General features: G+C 45.8%; 2 protein-coding genes across 10 annotated transcripts in view; one reads left to right on the top strand and one right to left on the bottom strand.

Annotated features, from left to right (window-relative positions):
* The window catches only part of LOC136438531 (puratrophin-1-like), a 168888-nt gene extending 164134 nt beyond the window's left edge, over positions 1 to 4754 (top strand). For 7 of the 8 annotated variants that reach the window (XM_066433347.1, XM_066433350.1, XM_066433345.1 and 4 more), the window contains 3 exons: positions 89 to 321; positions 987 to 1047; positions 1911 to 4754. In XM_066433347.1, coding sequence (XP_066289444.1) covers positions 89 to 321; positions 987 to 1019 — 266 coding nt within the window. In that variant the 3' untranslated portion in view covers positions 1020 to 1047; positions 1911 to 4754. The remainder of the gene's footprint in view (positions 1 to 88; positions 322 to 986; positions 1048 to 1910) is intronic. The other variant, XM_066433344.1, reaches the window with a different exon arrangement.
* Positions 4755 to 7358: 2604 nt separating this feature from the next.
* Positions 7359 to 15171, bottom strand: part of LOC136438622 (uncharacterized) — a 57480-nt gene continuing 49667 nt past the window's right edge. The window contains exons 1-2 of one of the 2 annotated variants that reach the window (XM_066433508.1): positions 12594 to 12855; positions 7359 to 8129 (exon numbers count right to left, since the gene is read on the bottom strand). In XM_066433508.1, coding sequence (XP_066289605.1) covers positions 7489 to 8129; positions 12594 to 12663 — 711 coding nt within the window. In that variant the 5' untranslated portion in view covers positions 12664 to 12855 and the 3' untranslated portion in view covers positions 7359 to 7488. Of the gene's footprint in view, positions 8130 to 12593; positions 12856 to 15171 lie in introns of those variants that run through there. The other variant, XM_066433509.1, reaches the window with a different exon arrangement.

The raw sequence follows: 15171 nt of genomic DNA, 5'->3' as shown, positions 1-15171 counted from the left end.
GTTTGACTACAGTATTCAGAATGTGTTTGTGCGAAGGCACTGATTGGCTGTTTGACTAACGCTGTGCTGCACGTTTTGCTGCATGCAGGGCCGGAGAGCACGGGCAGCTCGTCAACCGACGGCAGCATGAGCGTGTATAACTCAGACGGCCGCACTCCCAGCCGCTCCTCCGTCGAGACCTCCAGTGACTCTGTTCCCTCCACCAATGCCTTGTCTCCCTCCTCCTTGCTGACGCCTCCAGCGCCGACCGACGCACCGTTCGTGACCTCGCCCCCCTCCCCACGCACACAGAAGAAAACCGGCAGCCATTTTGTCACAGCCGTAAGTAGTGCGACCTTGAACTCGCGGTTGTATTCACTGCAGTTGTTGAGTAACGACATAGGAACATAAGTTTAGGAAAACTTAAGGAAAACTTAGTGTTTCAAAGTAAAAGACTAGAATAGAATCCAAGGAGTGTGATCTTAGTGCTGATAAGAAAAGATTTGGTACTGAAATAGTTTTGCTGTAATTACTGGTATGAGAATTTCTTGATGCTCAATGCTGGTTTTGAGCTATTTTGCACAGCACACTGACTGTCACGTAATAGCTGTATGCTAGCTTGTTATTTCATTGGTAACTTTTGATATTTGTTGTCCTGTTTTCTGTCTGTATACTGTAATAACTCGAGTAACCATCATCACCATCCATCTGTTCCGTTCTGTGTCTCTAGTGAGAGCACTGTCTCTAGCATGGCTCCACCCACTGCAGTGTCACACATAACCCACTACCAAGGAAACACCCCCCACCCCCTTTAGATCTTCACTGTTTATGTAGGAAGCTACCACTTTTTCTTGGAGGGAATTTGGGTCTAACATCTACTTCACAGCTCCCCCATTCCATATTCTCTTTTGGAACGTCCCGTTCAAAGTTCTGTCTTTGTGTCATTGCGCAATCTAATAAATACGCATGCCACTGACCAGGAATTCAATTCTCCCTAACCCCCTCAGGCCAAAACCTTCTTTGGGATTCAAAGAAAGTAACGGTTTGGTGTCCGCCATTTTACTTGGGGTGAGTCGCACAACACCTTGTCTCAGTTTTTTGTTGTTTGTCTGGTTGTTGTATGTGCCCTAACCACCCCTAAATGCATGCCCCCTCGTTCCACAATGGAATATGCCAGGACTGTTGGAATGGTTGTGAGGTTGTCTGGTGGGGAGAAGTTATAGGGAGCCATTTGCATTTGACCTTGTAACCTTCAACTATACGTGCCCCCCTCCCCCTTCCGTTCAGTGTCACTGGTTGAGTTCAGTCTGATGAAACAATAGCAAGAGAATCTCAAATTCAGCGGCAGACAAAATAGTCACTTTCTTGTGGTCTGCAGATCTGCTCTCCAAATGAAAGACCCACGTTATGCCAAGAGTTGCACAAGTTGTTGAATAGATCATGACCTTGCTCCCCCATCCGTTGTATTTTGGACACATTGTGAAACTCCAAACCAGATAGGAAGTGTTTCCATGGTAGGAGGTGATGTTGCATTGCAGCTGGGTCCGGAATGTAAAAACTGACACTAACAAAAAGGTTATCATAACGTGTTTGTCTTTCAATGGTAGTTTAAAACTACAACTTAATAGAAAACAACAGGAAAGAACTTGTTAGTTAAAGTTTCGATCGCATCTAATTCTAAAAGATGATCGGTGAATATCTACGTAGTTAATTTCAATGAGAATTTTGATTTTCTTAGTTCAGATTCACTGTGTCTGTAAAATTTAGTCATAAGTCGTCTAAAGCCAGTTTGATCAAGTTTGGTAGTTTCTGTTTTTAGACATAACACATTGTTTTTAGACATGTACTTATGTGATAGGTGTATGACGTACGATTTCATGGCATGTTGTTATTAGTAACTAACCCGTCCTGTTTCTCCAATGTCTCCACAGGTATGACTATAGGAGTGACGTAGTTGCTGACGTGTCAAAGACGCTTCTTCGTAGCGCTAACCGGCAGGCCTAGACGTCTAACACTGGAGTGTTGGTGTTGTTGCTTCAGCGCTTGTAGTCACGGCAACGATTACCGTAGTAACCCTGCCCCATACCTGCTCCTCCAGATGCGAGAGGGGGTCGACAGAATTCGGAACTGCGACGACCGTTACGGAAACCCCACGTGATTCGTTCGACGGCAGAAGACTCGAGGAGCGGGGAAAGAGACTTAAAGTTTGTCGGCTTGAAGTGTGAACTTGCCAGGAGCAAGGCGCGTGTGTGTTGGACCCCGGCAGCTCTGTGTTCAGAACTCTGTGGAACGGAGGAAAGGCTCTTGGCTGCGTTCGGCAATATGCACAGACTTTGCGTCGTAACCAAAAAGGCGATTCAAACAAACAAACAAACAAGCAACAACATCAACAAATAAGCCACAGAAGTCGACTCGACTAACCCTCTTGTTTATTCACCTCAATCGTAACAAGGTTTCCCTGCCAAACCCAAACCAGCCATGTACTAAGAGTGTTCACAGCAATAACAACCAAAATACTCATCCTGGGTTCGGGTCGCCATGGCAACGACACCGCTGTACATATGTGAATAGTTCCGACAATCAGGTCGTAGTTACGCCCGGGTTACCAACGTGTAGATATTATGTAAATCTCCCTTTATTTAATTCTATTTTATCATTTTTGTATTCCGTGAGCCACGTGTAGGATTTATACATGTAGGGACCTGCATGCATCGTCAGGGCTCTAGTCTTGTAAGGAGTGAGAAATGTGCCTTAAAGTAAGGACGACTCAACGGTTGAATTTCTTAACTGTATCTTAGCTCCTGCCCACATTGTACAGAGTGCAGGAGTGACAGCAGTTGAAAGAGCTCTGTAGAGGTATGATCCATTCTACCATCACGTCTAGGTTTTCAATTTTCCATTTTTGAGCCTAAGTCTTGTTCTTTGATTCCCGTATCTTGCCACCTGTAGCCAGAAGGCTTCATCATGACATGTGTGCTCTCCTAGAACTCTGCTCTTCGGACAAACTATGAGATGTACATGTAACGTTTCAAGTACGTAGTGTGAGTTACATGCTAGTAGTCAGACATTAGCCTTTTTGTAAGGATCAGACCTAGAAGAGGAGGGACTGTTGCAATGTTCCCGTAGAGGTGTGGACCGAAACAGGCCACCGACAGAGTTTCTTGTACAGCAAGGGGAAGATATCTATATATTTAATGTTATGTACAGGAAAAGTGTGTATTAAAGATCACTAACAGTACAGTAAGCCTAGGACACTTTTGTAAAGCCTTTGTCAGACCTTATGCCATGTTGGACAATTATGCATGTATTACTGAGATCGGCACTAAAGAATACCCCTACTGCCATTCACAATCTACAACAGTATGGAATAGAAAAATCACATCATAGTGTAAGAAACGGTTCACCAATTTGAAGCTTCCCTACTCTATGGTGCAAGTTTTCCGTGCATGAATGCAGTACAGATCTCAGTATGGATGTCCTTTGTTTGCCCAAGACTGTGACATACCAGCAGATTGTCTTGATAGAGCTGCAGAGATGTGATAAGGATGTTAGAAGATGACTGTGATACACAACCTTGCTGTTAACATGTTGGCATGACTGAATTCACAACTTAAGTGCCTAGGTTCTGTCAGTATGAGTTAGAAGCACTGGTCGTTCTAACTTGGAATTACACTTTTTGTGACTTTCAAAGGCACCATGTTTAAAGCACTACATCTCAACTTATTACTGCTGGATGTATAGTTCAATCCACATGTCCTTAAATGTACATTTTATATCAAATGCTGATACCCAATTTCGGTAACTCTTGACTTGAAGATATGTTACAGGTTCTGAATCCTGAGTACTCTTGTTGATAGCCTTGTAAAAAGTGTCTTTCCCTACTTAAAGTGACCAGTGTTTGTATCATTGTTACTGTCATCTTGGTACATGTAGGTTGTAGATGTAGACTCCCCGAACCACCTCTGGTAGGGCTCGCCTGGCCTGGGTTTCATCTCCAAGCAGATGTAAGGACCATCTCAGTGTTTTACCCACATTTTTGTAGTGTACCTTTTAGACGTTTTTGCCTCCCCTAGAGAGAGGTGGAACAGAAAAAAAGGTGCAATGTAAGCTCACTCTCTGGTTTATCGTCTCAGTAAAACAGTGAGAGTAACAGTGCCCAGTAAAAAAGATAGAAAAGGGCAAAAAAGGCCACAAAAGACCCTCAGGACAATCCCAGATGTCTGACTTATACATCTGCTTGGAGATAAGTCTGTATCAGGTGCAGTCTCTCTTGAAACCAGAGTAGTCGTTTTCTGTAGACTAGGAACCACCTTGATGGGGGACTGCTTATTGGTTCCTCCATTGCACAACTTCTGCACAATCATGGTTTAAAATGGAATTCTCGCACAAGGAGTTACGTTTCTCAATCAGTCGAAATCAAGGTAAAATCTTTAATTTAAGTGTGCCACTGAACATCTTATCACTTATAGGTCTGATCATTTCCGTGCTTAGGGCACCTACTTAGTCCATACATGAGGATCAAATACAGTATTGTAATTATAAATCTTCTGGCAACTTTTTGCGCATCATTTGTGTGTTAAGGCTAATTTCTAACCGGTCCAGTTCTTCGTGTAAAAATAGTGGACTGATAAAGTACCACGTGATTTAGCTCTGTTGCGGAAAAGGTCGCCATGTTTGTAATCATGTTCAGCTGTTATTGCCGCTATATTTCTGTAATTAAAGTCGAAGCCGTTTATTCTTTGGAAATAAACAAGCACCCAGTGCTCTGTAAGGAACGTTTTGTTTGGACTGTTGTTTTTCTCTCTATTTTTTACATCTAACATGTATTTTGAAAATAAGGCAAAAATATTATGAAATCACACACGTATGTCCACCAGAGATATCCTAGTTTCGTTAAACAGTAATCTACAAGCAGATATAAGGACCTGTCTCTTTATCTTACGGCATTGAAAAAAAAATTACTTCGTCTTTCTTGTAGTGCACCTTCGCCTCCCACTAGAGTATCGTATCGTCTTGTCCCTTCTTAGAAACTCCCAAGTAACTTAGTGAGAGACTGTCTACCCTACCCTTCTGTAGCCTGGAATCCAAACCTATTATAGCTATAATAGGGTTGGATTCCAGGCTAACCCTTCTGTTTATACCACGTTTGATGCTCCTGTGACAGTGCCCAATAAACGTATTAACGTAGGACCACGGTAGAAGGATCGGAGATCTAGAGGCCAGCAGACTTCGGCCCTCTCGCAGCACGTACAAAACGTGCACTGCTCCCCCTGGCAGAACATATAGAAACTGCAGTTCTGTGTGTGGCTTACTAAACGGTGCAATATGACCTTGGGCGCCAGGGGAAGAAACAGAAACTCCGATCGGGATCTCTACCGGCAGAATCGGCGATTCTACCAGATCTGAGTCTCGACCCCGACATATAACGTTACACCGTATTATCATATGGCCAGATGGCGTCGACCAATCAGAAGCCTCCATTGCCCACAATAAGTGGTCTGTTATGAGGCCATAACACACCACTTATAGACGTCATGTCATAACACAACCGTTGCATTTTGTAGAGGGGGTATCTTGTTTAAAATATCTTTATTGTCTTAAAATTCCCACATTTAACTTGTCGAGAACGAAGCAACCGACAAGTGTAGACCTTTAATAGTTTGTTAACTCCTGATAAAAGAATCAGTGTGGGCTAATATGAATAACCCTGGTGGCCATGACTTTTGATCATTCATTCGGAATCATGCCATTACAATGGTAGCCTGGTTACCATCCTCAATTTATTGTAACCGCTGTCTCAATCTATTCGCTTGCTAACCAAGGTTTATCAAGCGAAAAGATTGAGGCAGCTTTTGCTACGGAGGATGGTACCCAGGCTATAATTATAACAATGCAGGGTGCATGTGTGTATTTTTTTCTATATTTTTAGTTGGCTTCTGATCTCTAAAAACATGTACAAGATACAGAATATGTATTTGCGTGCGGTTGAGACAAAAATAGGTGAGACACAGCCATAATATCTTGAAAGATCATACACTTTATTTTCTTTCCGTTTCTATGGGTTGTAACTTTCTCCATTCTACCTTGAACGTCTGAAGTCTGTGATTTGTCAGCCTTGTCGTTAGCCTTGTGACTATGACCCAGCCTTCGTCGCTATAACTTTGACTATTTTCTCAGGATGTACCGCACACGTACACAGTTACATCACGCTGAAGTCTGTCTTGCTGCACTACGTGAAACGACAGGTTCTATGAGATCTTCCCATTCCTTTAGTGGTCTTTTGTGTGTGCGTCTAGTATACTCCTTTATTCTGGACGACTTATCGGGTAACAACAACTTGTGTCGTGTGTTACTTAGACTTGAGAACCTTCTATCAGAGACGAGTCCCTAGTCCTATATGTTTAAGCCAGGCTTCTCGTGACAAAACAGCTGCTCTTAAGATCTTGTAGGTATTATTCTGTGTGTTGCCTGGGGTAGAGGTGAGCGTGTCGCTCATTCCAAATCGATGTCCGAATCACGTTTCTTTTATACATTATTCCATAATCATTAGCATTGACGAAGAGAACAAGACACGTGAGGTCCACAAACAGAGACTTGTGTGATTCGGTTATGTTTTAGTTCTGAAGGCATTAGTTACACTTCACACAGTTGGTGCCACAGTTGACATTTGAGGACAACATTCTCTCTTGATCTTATATCTAACCTTTGGCAATTTGACAGTGAACTTAGACAATGTTAGATAGTTCTGTCTCATACCGATGTTTGATTCCGGTGTGTTAGCCTGAGCGCCACCCGTGTTAGTTTACCATGACCATGACCCCATACTCTGCCATAACTGATATTATAGTAGTTGGCAAATAGTAGTGGACAACCTCAAGTCAACTGCACACACTCACACCACATCTTCAGAAATGACACTGTAGCCGCATAGTTCCCGTTTAGAACTTTATTCAAGTCCACTCATTGCCATGTTTCGCCGCGTGGTGTGGCGTCTCTGGTGAAGAAGAAGCCACGCACATGGCGAAACATGTCCGGGTGTCCAAACGGGAACGATGCGGCTAGAGCGTCCTTTTTGATGATGACGCATCGGTGTGTGCCTTATAATAAATTGCCTAATAATAAATAGATAGTTGCGTTGATGAAGGTTATACATCCAGGTAGTAAGATAACAGCAACTAGATAACATTTTCAAAATTTCATCCAGTGGCTTGTGTAACTATTTTTGGCGAATGGTTAGTTGGTTATGGAAGAGAATGGGAGCCCCGGGAAACAAACCACCCTCATTAAATCAGGACCCCTATCGCTCCAGTTGCATCGCTCCTTTCGCGAGCGATGTAACGTGGAGCGATAGGGGTCCTGATTTGATGAGGGTGCGGGAAACTATCCAGGCTGACAGTCAGGCTAGCGGTTTGTGAATTCTGTTCACGCTGTTGTTTGGTCATCAGCGGCGCCCGAGTGCCCGCCCTCGCTCTAAAACCCATCTCCGCATCATCCGAGCCGCCGCCGCCTCTAGCTGATGTCCCGCCGCTTCCTGCCGCGGAGCCCGAGCCTCTGGATCTCGGCGAGCCAGTCGTCGGTGCTCGGCGGACGCGCGAAGCTCTCCTCGTGGTGCAGGTCTCCGTGTGGACTCTCCTCCGCTGCCCGGATCATTCTGAGTGAAGGCGGGTAGATCTCGCGGTTTGTGGCGGGATGTTTGGCTCCGTTGATAAGCTGCAGCAGGCCGCTGTCGTGCAGACGGGGGAGAGGCAGAGCCCGCAGGTTTGTCGGCGCGGCGCCCCGTGTGTAGCCGACGGCCATGGCGGGGAAGTCGCGGTGGAGGTCGCTTCTGGTCATCTGCAGCTCGAGCGGGAACGCCTCGCCGTCCAGCACCTCCCGCAGCCCCGCCAGCGCGCCGTTCCGCCCGAACCTCTGCGGCCGCCAGCCCTCCTCGTGGTGGCGCCCCCTGCCGAAGCGTTGCGGCCGCCACCCGTCCTCAGTAGTGGTGTCGTCGCCCCGGCCGCTCCGGCCGAACCGCTGCGGGCGCCAGGCCTCATCCCACCGCGAGACCTTGTAGGTGGTGCGGGGGTCCGCGCCCGGGGCAGGGGCGGCTAGCAGGAACGGGAAGAGCGTGGATATCCAAGTCACCACCACCAACGTGCGCATAGCGTTCTCTGAAACACACGGGGAAAGGGGAAAGAGAAGTGAATATTTGCAGAAGACGACTTTCATCAAAGAGTTTCTAAACTCCGTGCTCTCGCCAAGGAGGTAAAGAGAGAAGGAGGGAGGTCGAAATTACTTAACATCTCTCTTTTAACTCATTGCTCTCACATAACACACGCTCACTAAGATGGAAAAGACGTTTCAGCTCTTTCAGGGCATCATTTACCTTCTGAGAAATAGTAGGATAACTGTATACTGTACATGACATGTCTTGTGCACGTGGACCATACCACGTCCCACAACGCCCACTACGACATAGCCTGGATTCCAGACACACAACGCGAGGTGATGCCGATGTCGTCGGACAGGGAGCAACAAATGCCAGGCAGCCCGAGATGGCACCCCGCTAGTCTTTACCAGACGCCATAGGTCGCTTGAAAAATAGCAGAAATTGGCTACATATACTGATAACATGCGATAGAAGTTAGCCGGCCTGGGAGAACATCAGTCATCATGCAAACTGTACTCCCAGGCCGGCTTATATATGCAGCCAATTTCTACTATTCTTCAAGCGACCTATGGAGCCTGGTAGAGACTAGCAGCTTGACCGTGTTGTCTCCTTGGCATCCAGCGTGACTGTGACATTTGGGGATCGTCCCCGATTAGCCTGCTGAGAAAACGTATTCACTCCGTCACAAAAGACTTTGTCGCGTTGGCTCCTAAAACCCGGGGTCTTAGGTTGTGTATTTAACCTACTAGGGTTGCTGTAATCATACGCAGAGAACAATCCCAGGTGTTTTTTCCGCGCCGAGGCAATGGCACGTAGGCCACTGTAAGTGAATGTCATGAACCCCCGGAAAAGCCTCCTACACACAAGCCGTCACCTTATCTATATCTGGTTCCTAGGTTACAGTCACTTCTTCGAGCGTAGACAACAGGCGACAATATAAATCCAGAAAGTCGCTCTAAATCCGGAAAACTTTCATTCTTTTTGGGAAGAAAACAACATGATCTGATACTGATGATGTTACATCATGATGCAGAATACCACTAACTAAGGGAAAACATCTTTTACTCTTAGACTAGTATAATAATCCAGTACGCATTGTAGTATACTGTAAATGCAGAAATGTTCGCGGTGGTTTTATGTTCGCGGTTTTCGCGCCGACCGTTTCACCGCGAACTTAAAACCACCGCGAACATTTTTGTCCAGTACCGTAGCCGTAGGTGACTATAGCGCTACCGCAAACTTAAAACCACCACGAATACTCCATTTTCGCCTTAGCGCGAAACGAAAACCATGCGAACTTAAATGCATTTACAGTAATATCCAGTAGTCATTCTAGTATAATATACAGTTTGCCGAAATTCTTATTGACGTTCCCAGAATTCCTGGCAGATGTTCCTTCACAGAATTCTGGAGAATTGTGAACAAGAGTGAACATAGATGTAGAAGACAGCATCTCCCAGCGCAGTCAGAACGGATCAGAAGTGGTTATGACGAGTTGTTTTCTGAACACGCGCATGTCGTTATCCATTCTACGGTTACCGTCCTTCACCTTAGGGTCCTGTCACACTTGAGCGCACAAACGCCGCGTGTGAGCCGCGCACAGCCAAAATACAATACGCAGCCGTACGCACAACAGTTGTGGAATTTTTTTTCGATTGTTTTGAGGAATGTGTGACTCACATTTCGTTATTCATATGTTAGATGTACCTCACACATACATCAAAATAATCGGAAAAAATTTACAACGTATGACTATCGTATTAGCGTAATTTCGTTCATACCCCAAACAAGCATGCCTACTGGGCCGTATTGTGCGTATGCCGGCATGCATAAAACTTACACAAATCGATTGAGATGCTTGTGAGATGCGTCTTGTGCGCACGGCGGCGTGTGTGAATGCGCAACTCACACGCAACGGGTATACGCACAAGTGTGACTGGGGCTTTAAAGCCCTGTCACGCTTGTGCTTATATACCAGCCCGCATGAGTTGCGTATTAGCCTCTACCAGGCTCCGCGGTTCGCTGGGAAAATAGTAGAAATTGGCCAAATAGACGGATAACATGCCAGAGAAGTTAGTCCGCTATAGAAGCTACAGTCTGCGACCTCTAGACCTCTCCCGTGGATGGCAAATGGTCCCTACCTCTGTAGCCGACTCCCTTAGCATACTGTTCACTCTATTTGGCCAATTTCTACTAGTTTTCCTGCCATCCACGGGGCCTGCTAGAGGCTAGGGCCACGACACGGTACGGCAGGAGGAGGGAGACCTACGCTTATGTGTTGAGTCCGACGAAAAGCACACAGGAACAGTCAGAGTTCAAACATGGTTGTCGTGCCTTGCGTCAGAACGAGCAATGTGAAAGTGATCTCGAACCAGTTCAGCTCGCTGAAAAGCTATTCTTCAACTGATCGTCACAGAGAAGACAGACGCTATGTACAGTATGAAGACAGACGCTATACAGTATTTACATGTTCAAAGTAACGGGAAAATTCCCCTATCTCTTTTCGACAAGTAAAATGAACAGTGGACCACGGCTTAACGTCCCGTCCTATAAGAAACTGCGACCCTGGCGTGCATGTCGGTGAGCGACAACAGCCGGGATTCAAACTCCCAACCTCTTGGTCCAGAGGTAGTGTCGCTAACCACTGGAGCACGCGCGCTACGACAGCCGCCACGTCTCCCATTCCGCATCCGGTAACGTTTCAACAGGTTATACTTATAGAATAATCTGCGCGATGTATGATACGTCTCTCGCTTTGATACGTTTAAATTGTACCACTCTACTCGCTTTGAGTCTTGCCTACTGCTTACGCCATTGGATTTGTCGGCTAGACGGAGCCTAGAATCTCTCATTTTAGGCGTTCGGTTACCAATGTCGGTTTCAGTTGTGCTATTTATGCACGTTTCAGAGCTCGCATTACAAGCAGCATGCTCAATTGAGCCCCGGCCCTGTCGCACAGTCGGCGAGCTTCGGCCGTATGTGCTGAGCGCCAGAAGGTCGCCTAATGTTAGCCTCATGGACCACACAGCGGTCATAGGATCACAGCGGTTACAAGATCCCAAGCAGATACGGAGCCTCAATCAGATACTATCTATCTATATCCATATAGCCGGTATAACCGCCATTCGGCGTAACACACCAGCTTCGCAGGCACGCGGCGCGACAGCAGCTGGTTATATTACACCGAACAACCTGTTACGTCTAACCTTCGCATATCTAACTGCATGCATTGTTTAAAGCTATCTAATGAGGATGCTTCCACTGTACTTGGTTGTAACGAGTTCCACTCTACGATCGTTCTAGGAAGATACGGCCCCCTAGCCAAATAACCTTGCCCCGATAAGTTGAAACATCGCCGTGGGAAAACCTGCAACGGCCGATCTGTAAAAATCGTGCGATGATTGAGAGCACATCTGACGTGTTGCCGAAAATGTCATATTGAGTTCGCAGAATCGTCGGCCGACTGATTTGCCTGCTGCGGTACCTTGGCATTTTCACAAAGCGAACAATTTGGCCTTAAAACGTACTTTTAAGAGAATGATTAACTAAACATCTTCGGTTTTCTTGGGGGTGCCGGTCACGACAAAGCCTAAAATCTTCGGTTTGCTCTTCTGCCTTGAGATATCGAAAATTCGGAGATACCGACGTCTGAACCTCATTTCATATCCGCTCGGGACAAACAGCACATGTAGGCTGTCGTATCTGATATCGATGTTCAATTTATTCAATTCAACACAAATCGTACAAGAGCAGGGATAAGCTAATGCCTCCCTGAATTGTGTTCCGATTTTTACAAGCGTTCATTTTAAAATCAATACAGTTTCACATAATATATACCATTTACATTTACATATTTACATCAGAACCAAAACGGGACAGCCGTGGGTCAGGTATTTTCATTATAGAGTCTTATAGCACAGTACAGGAATGACTTGCTCAGTCGCTGAGTCCTGGCTAATGGCAGGGTGAAAGAGTTACTGTTTCTCAGCTGTCTGCCTGTAGTTGGTAGCAGTCGAACGTTGGAGGGGAACAAGGTCATGGGCCGGGTGCTCAGGCGACGGCATAGCCTTGAAGATGTCTTGAAATTTTCAAACAGGCTGTAACGGAACCAACCGCCGACAAGGATCAAGCCTTCCATAACAAGACAGCTGAATATGTGCGACATGTGCACGACTATACCAAGGACCAACAATGTCTTCATTTGCGAGCGCTAGCAGCCTCTCCCTGTGAAAATATACCCTGCTACTGAAACAGCAAGGAAACTTGCTGCCACTAGGTACTCTCCAAGCAGAGGTTGGTGGAGAAGATTGTGACCTTTTTATCATATGCCCCGTTCTGTCGGCACTCTCGGAGCATGTGATAAAAAGGTTACAGTCCTCTCCACCAACCTCTGCTTGGAGAGTACCCACTAGGTACTACAAGGGTCTAAACGAACGAACAAACGAACCACGGAAGTTAATCTTACCAGTCAAGTAGTTACAGAACAGTCCGGAACCTGGCATCGCCTGTCCTCCCGTAGCAAACGTGAGCCTCATCACTGACTGTCGGAGGGAGAACAGCCTCCAACATTAAATAACCGCCCCGACACGGCGGGGGAGGCGCACACGTGTTCGTGTCATGACGCAAATGAAGCGAACATCCAGAGCGGCTAAGGAGCTAATTGCCTGGGTGGATTGAATCGTGCACGCCTCAACGGCTTTCAACTGAACTATTTTGAATAGATGACGATGGTGACGTCATGTATCGAGCAAGACTCAGCGGTTTTCAGCTGCGCTACTTTGAATCAAAGAGGTTATATAACCTCCTTGTTTAGATAGACGAAGATGGCATTGTCATGTACGGATGATTCTGTAGTGACTTGTATGTACACGTGTTTCCTGGTCAATGACTCACGGCGTTTCCGTGTAGCGGTGGTGAATTCGTCCAACTGTCTTCCATGTATCAAGCTAGACTCAACGATTTTCAACTGAACTTCTTCGAATAGACGAAGATGGCATTGCCATGTATGGGCGAATCTGTAGTGACGTGTATGTACACGTGACGTGTTCTCTGGTTTATGATCATGACCCACGGCGTTTCCGTGTAGCGGTGGCGAGTTCGTGGAACTGTGGTTCCGTTCAGGCGTTTGAAAACCTGCTGTTTTTTGTGACGAATGCCAAACACGAAACAAAGTGCATAGTAACAGCTTTCGCGCTGAAACGTCTGTTGGGTTGGTCAACATTATCCCGCCGCTGTAACAGTGTAATTGCAGAAATATTCGCGGTGGTTTTCTGTTCGCGGTTTTCGCGGTGAAACGGTCGCCGCGAAAACCGCGAACATAAAACCACCGCGAACATTTCTGCAATTACACTATTACAGCGGCGGGATAATATTGTAAAACCGCCGCGAACATTTTCGTCCAATACTGTAGCTGCATGTGACTATAGCGCTGCAGCAAACTTAAAACCATCGCGAACACTCCATTTTCGTCTTAGCGCGAAATAAAAACCACGCGAACTTAAATGCATTTACAGTATTGTTTGACCCAAAAGTAACGCGAGAGTTTCCGTGGTTACAAAGCGGTCACATTCGTCGTAGCCTACGTAGGTCGTCGTCGTACGATTTTGAGTGTTCAAACATGCGGCTGTGACAGAATCAAGCGCCAGCAAGGATTCAGGACAGCCTTTTCCGTACCGAGAGAGCTGACTTTGTACTACACATGCACGGTCAACCTAAGAGTGACGACGATCGCACGATATATGTAACCGGCCCTTCCCGGCTCTGCTTCTGAACTGTTCTTTCCAGATCTAGATTAGCCTGGAGTCCAGCCTTATTAGCTTTAGCCCGCTACCCAAGCTCCGCTCCTCGCAAATATTGGCGAGGCTAGATCTAGATACCCCGGTCATTTTCCCTTCAATTCATCCTACTTGTATCTACGCTGTTTCTTAGGAAGGGAATTGAAAAGCCGTACAGTTTGATGGTACCATATGGACTCTGGAACAGTCCGACAACAGAAAGCATTGAAACTTAACAATGCTCTCTGTTGTTGGACCTTTCCAAACCACATGGAACCATTAATTTAAAACATTGCTACAAAACGGCATATCAAACTGGATCCAGTCTTGATGTGATTGATTGTAAGTCTTGTTCTTTTCAACTTGAGTCCGCCGTCACGTTGTCTTTGTCCTTTCATTTGTATTATTTGATGTTTTCTTTGAATACAAACACACACACACACACACACACACACACACACACACACACACACACACACACACACACACACACACAATAAGATTAACTTTTCTTTAGCAATTGATGCACCTGTACAATCCGTTTCTTCAGACGTAATAATATGTACCTGCCAGTTCCTTCTGTACGTTGGTGTTTAAGAGTTGGAGAACAAGTGCCAATCGGGCACGTGCATTGTCTGCTATAGGCTTGTAGGCTATAGGAACAAAAATCAAAGATGAAATGATCACTGACATCTGGCCTTTCTGATAACCCCACGGCTCCGTTGCCTTGGCAACACCTGACTTTTTAGTTTGACATTCTTTGTTTTTAAATGGCGATATATCTTCCATGACAAAGAAAAACAGTAAAGCATATCATAGTTTTTCTATAGAGGGTTTTGATCAAAGCGTATCAAACTTTGATATAAGCGTGTACGCCTTGATTGAAATATCAGATCTTTATTCATTGTTGACGCATCGCCAATCAGAAACAGCGGTCTGACATTTCAGTTTTCTTATGCTAGTTATAAGAAGAAGCGCTCTGGGGAAATAGTGACGAGCGCGTTACACAATCCAGTCATGATCCGGTTCTGGGAAGATACAGGTTCAAGGAGCCCAGGCGATTTTAGGGCCCGAAAATCGGATTATGAAAGTAAATTGATTTCGTCATTACTACCAACATTAGTTCAAACAACACTATCACAATGTACAGCGACGTCCATGATGCAAAAATACGACGTCGTTGTGATGTGAGAACTCACTAAAAATCGTCGCCGGGGTTTTTGTAGGCTCGCGAAACTAAGGGGATCACCGCACAGCACGTTTTAACAT

Source organism: Branchiostoma lanceolatum, chromosome 7 (assembly GCF_035083965.1).
Source record: "Branchiostoma lanceolatum isolate klBraLanc5 chromosome 7, klBraLanc5.hap2, whole genome shotgun sequence".
Classification (NCBI taxonomy): Eukaryota; Metazoa; Chordata; class Leptocardii; order Amphioxiformes; family Branchiostomatidae; genus Branchiostoma; species Branchiostoma lanceolatum.
The sequence above is the reverse complement of the archived record's forward strand: the minus strand, read 5'-3'. Positions and strand labels throughout refer to the sequence as shown.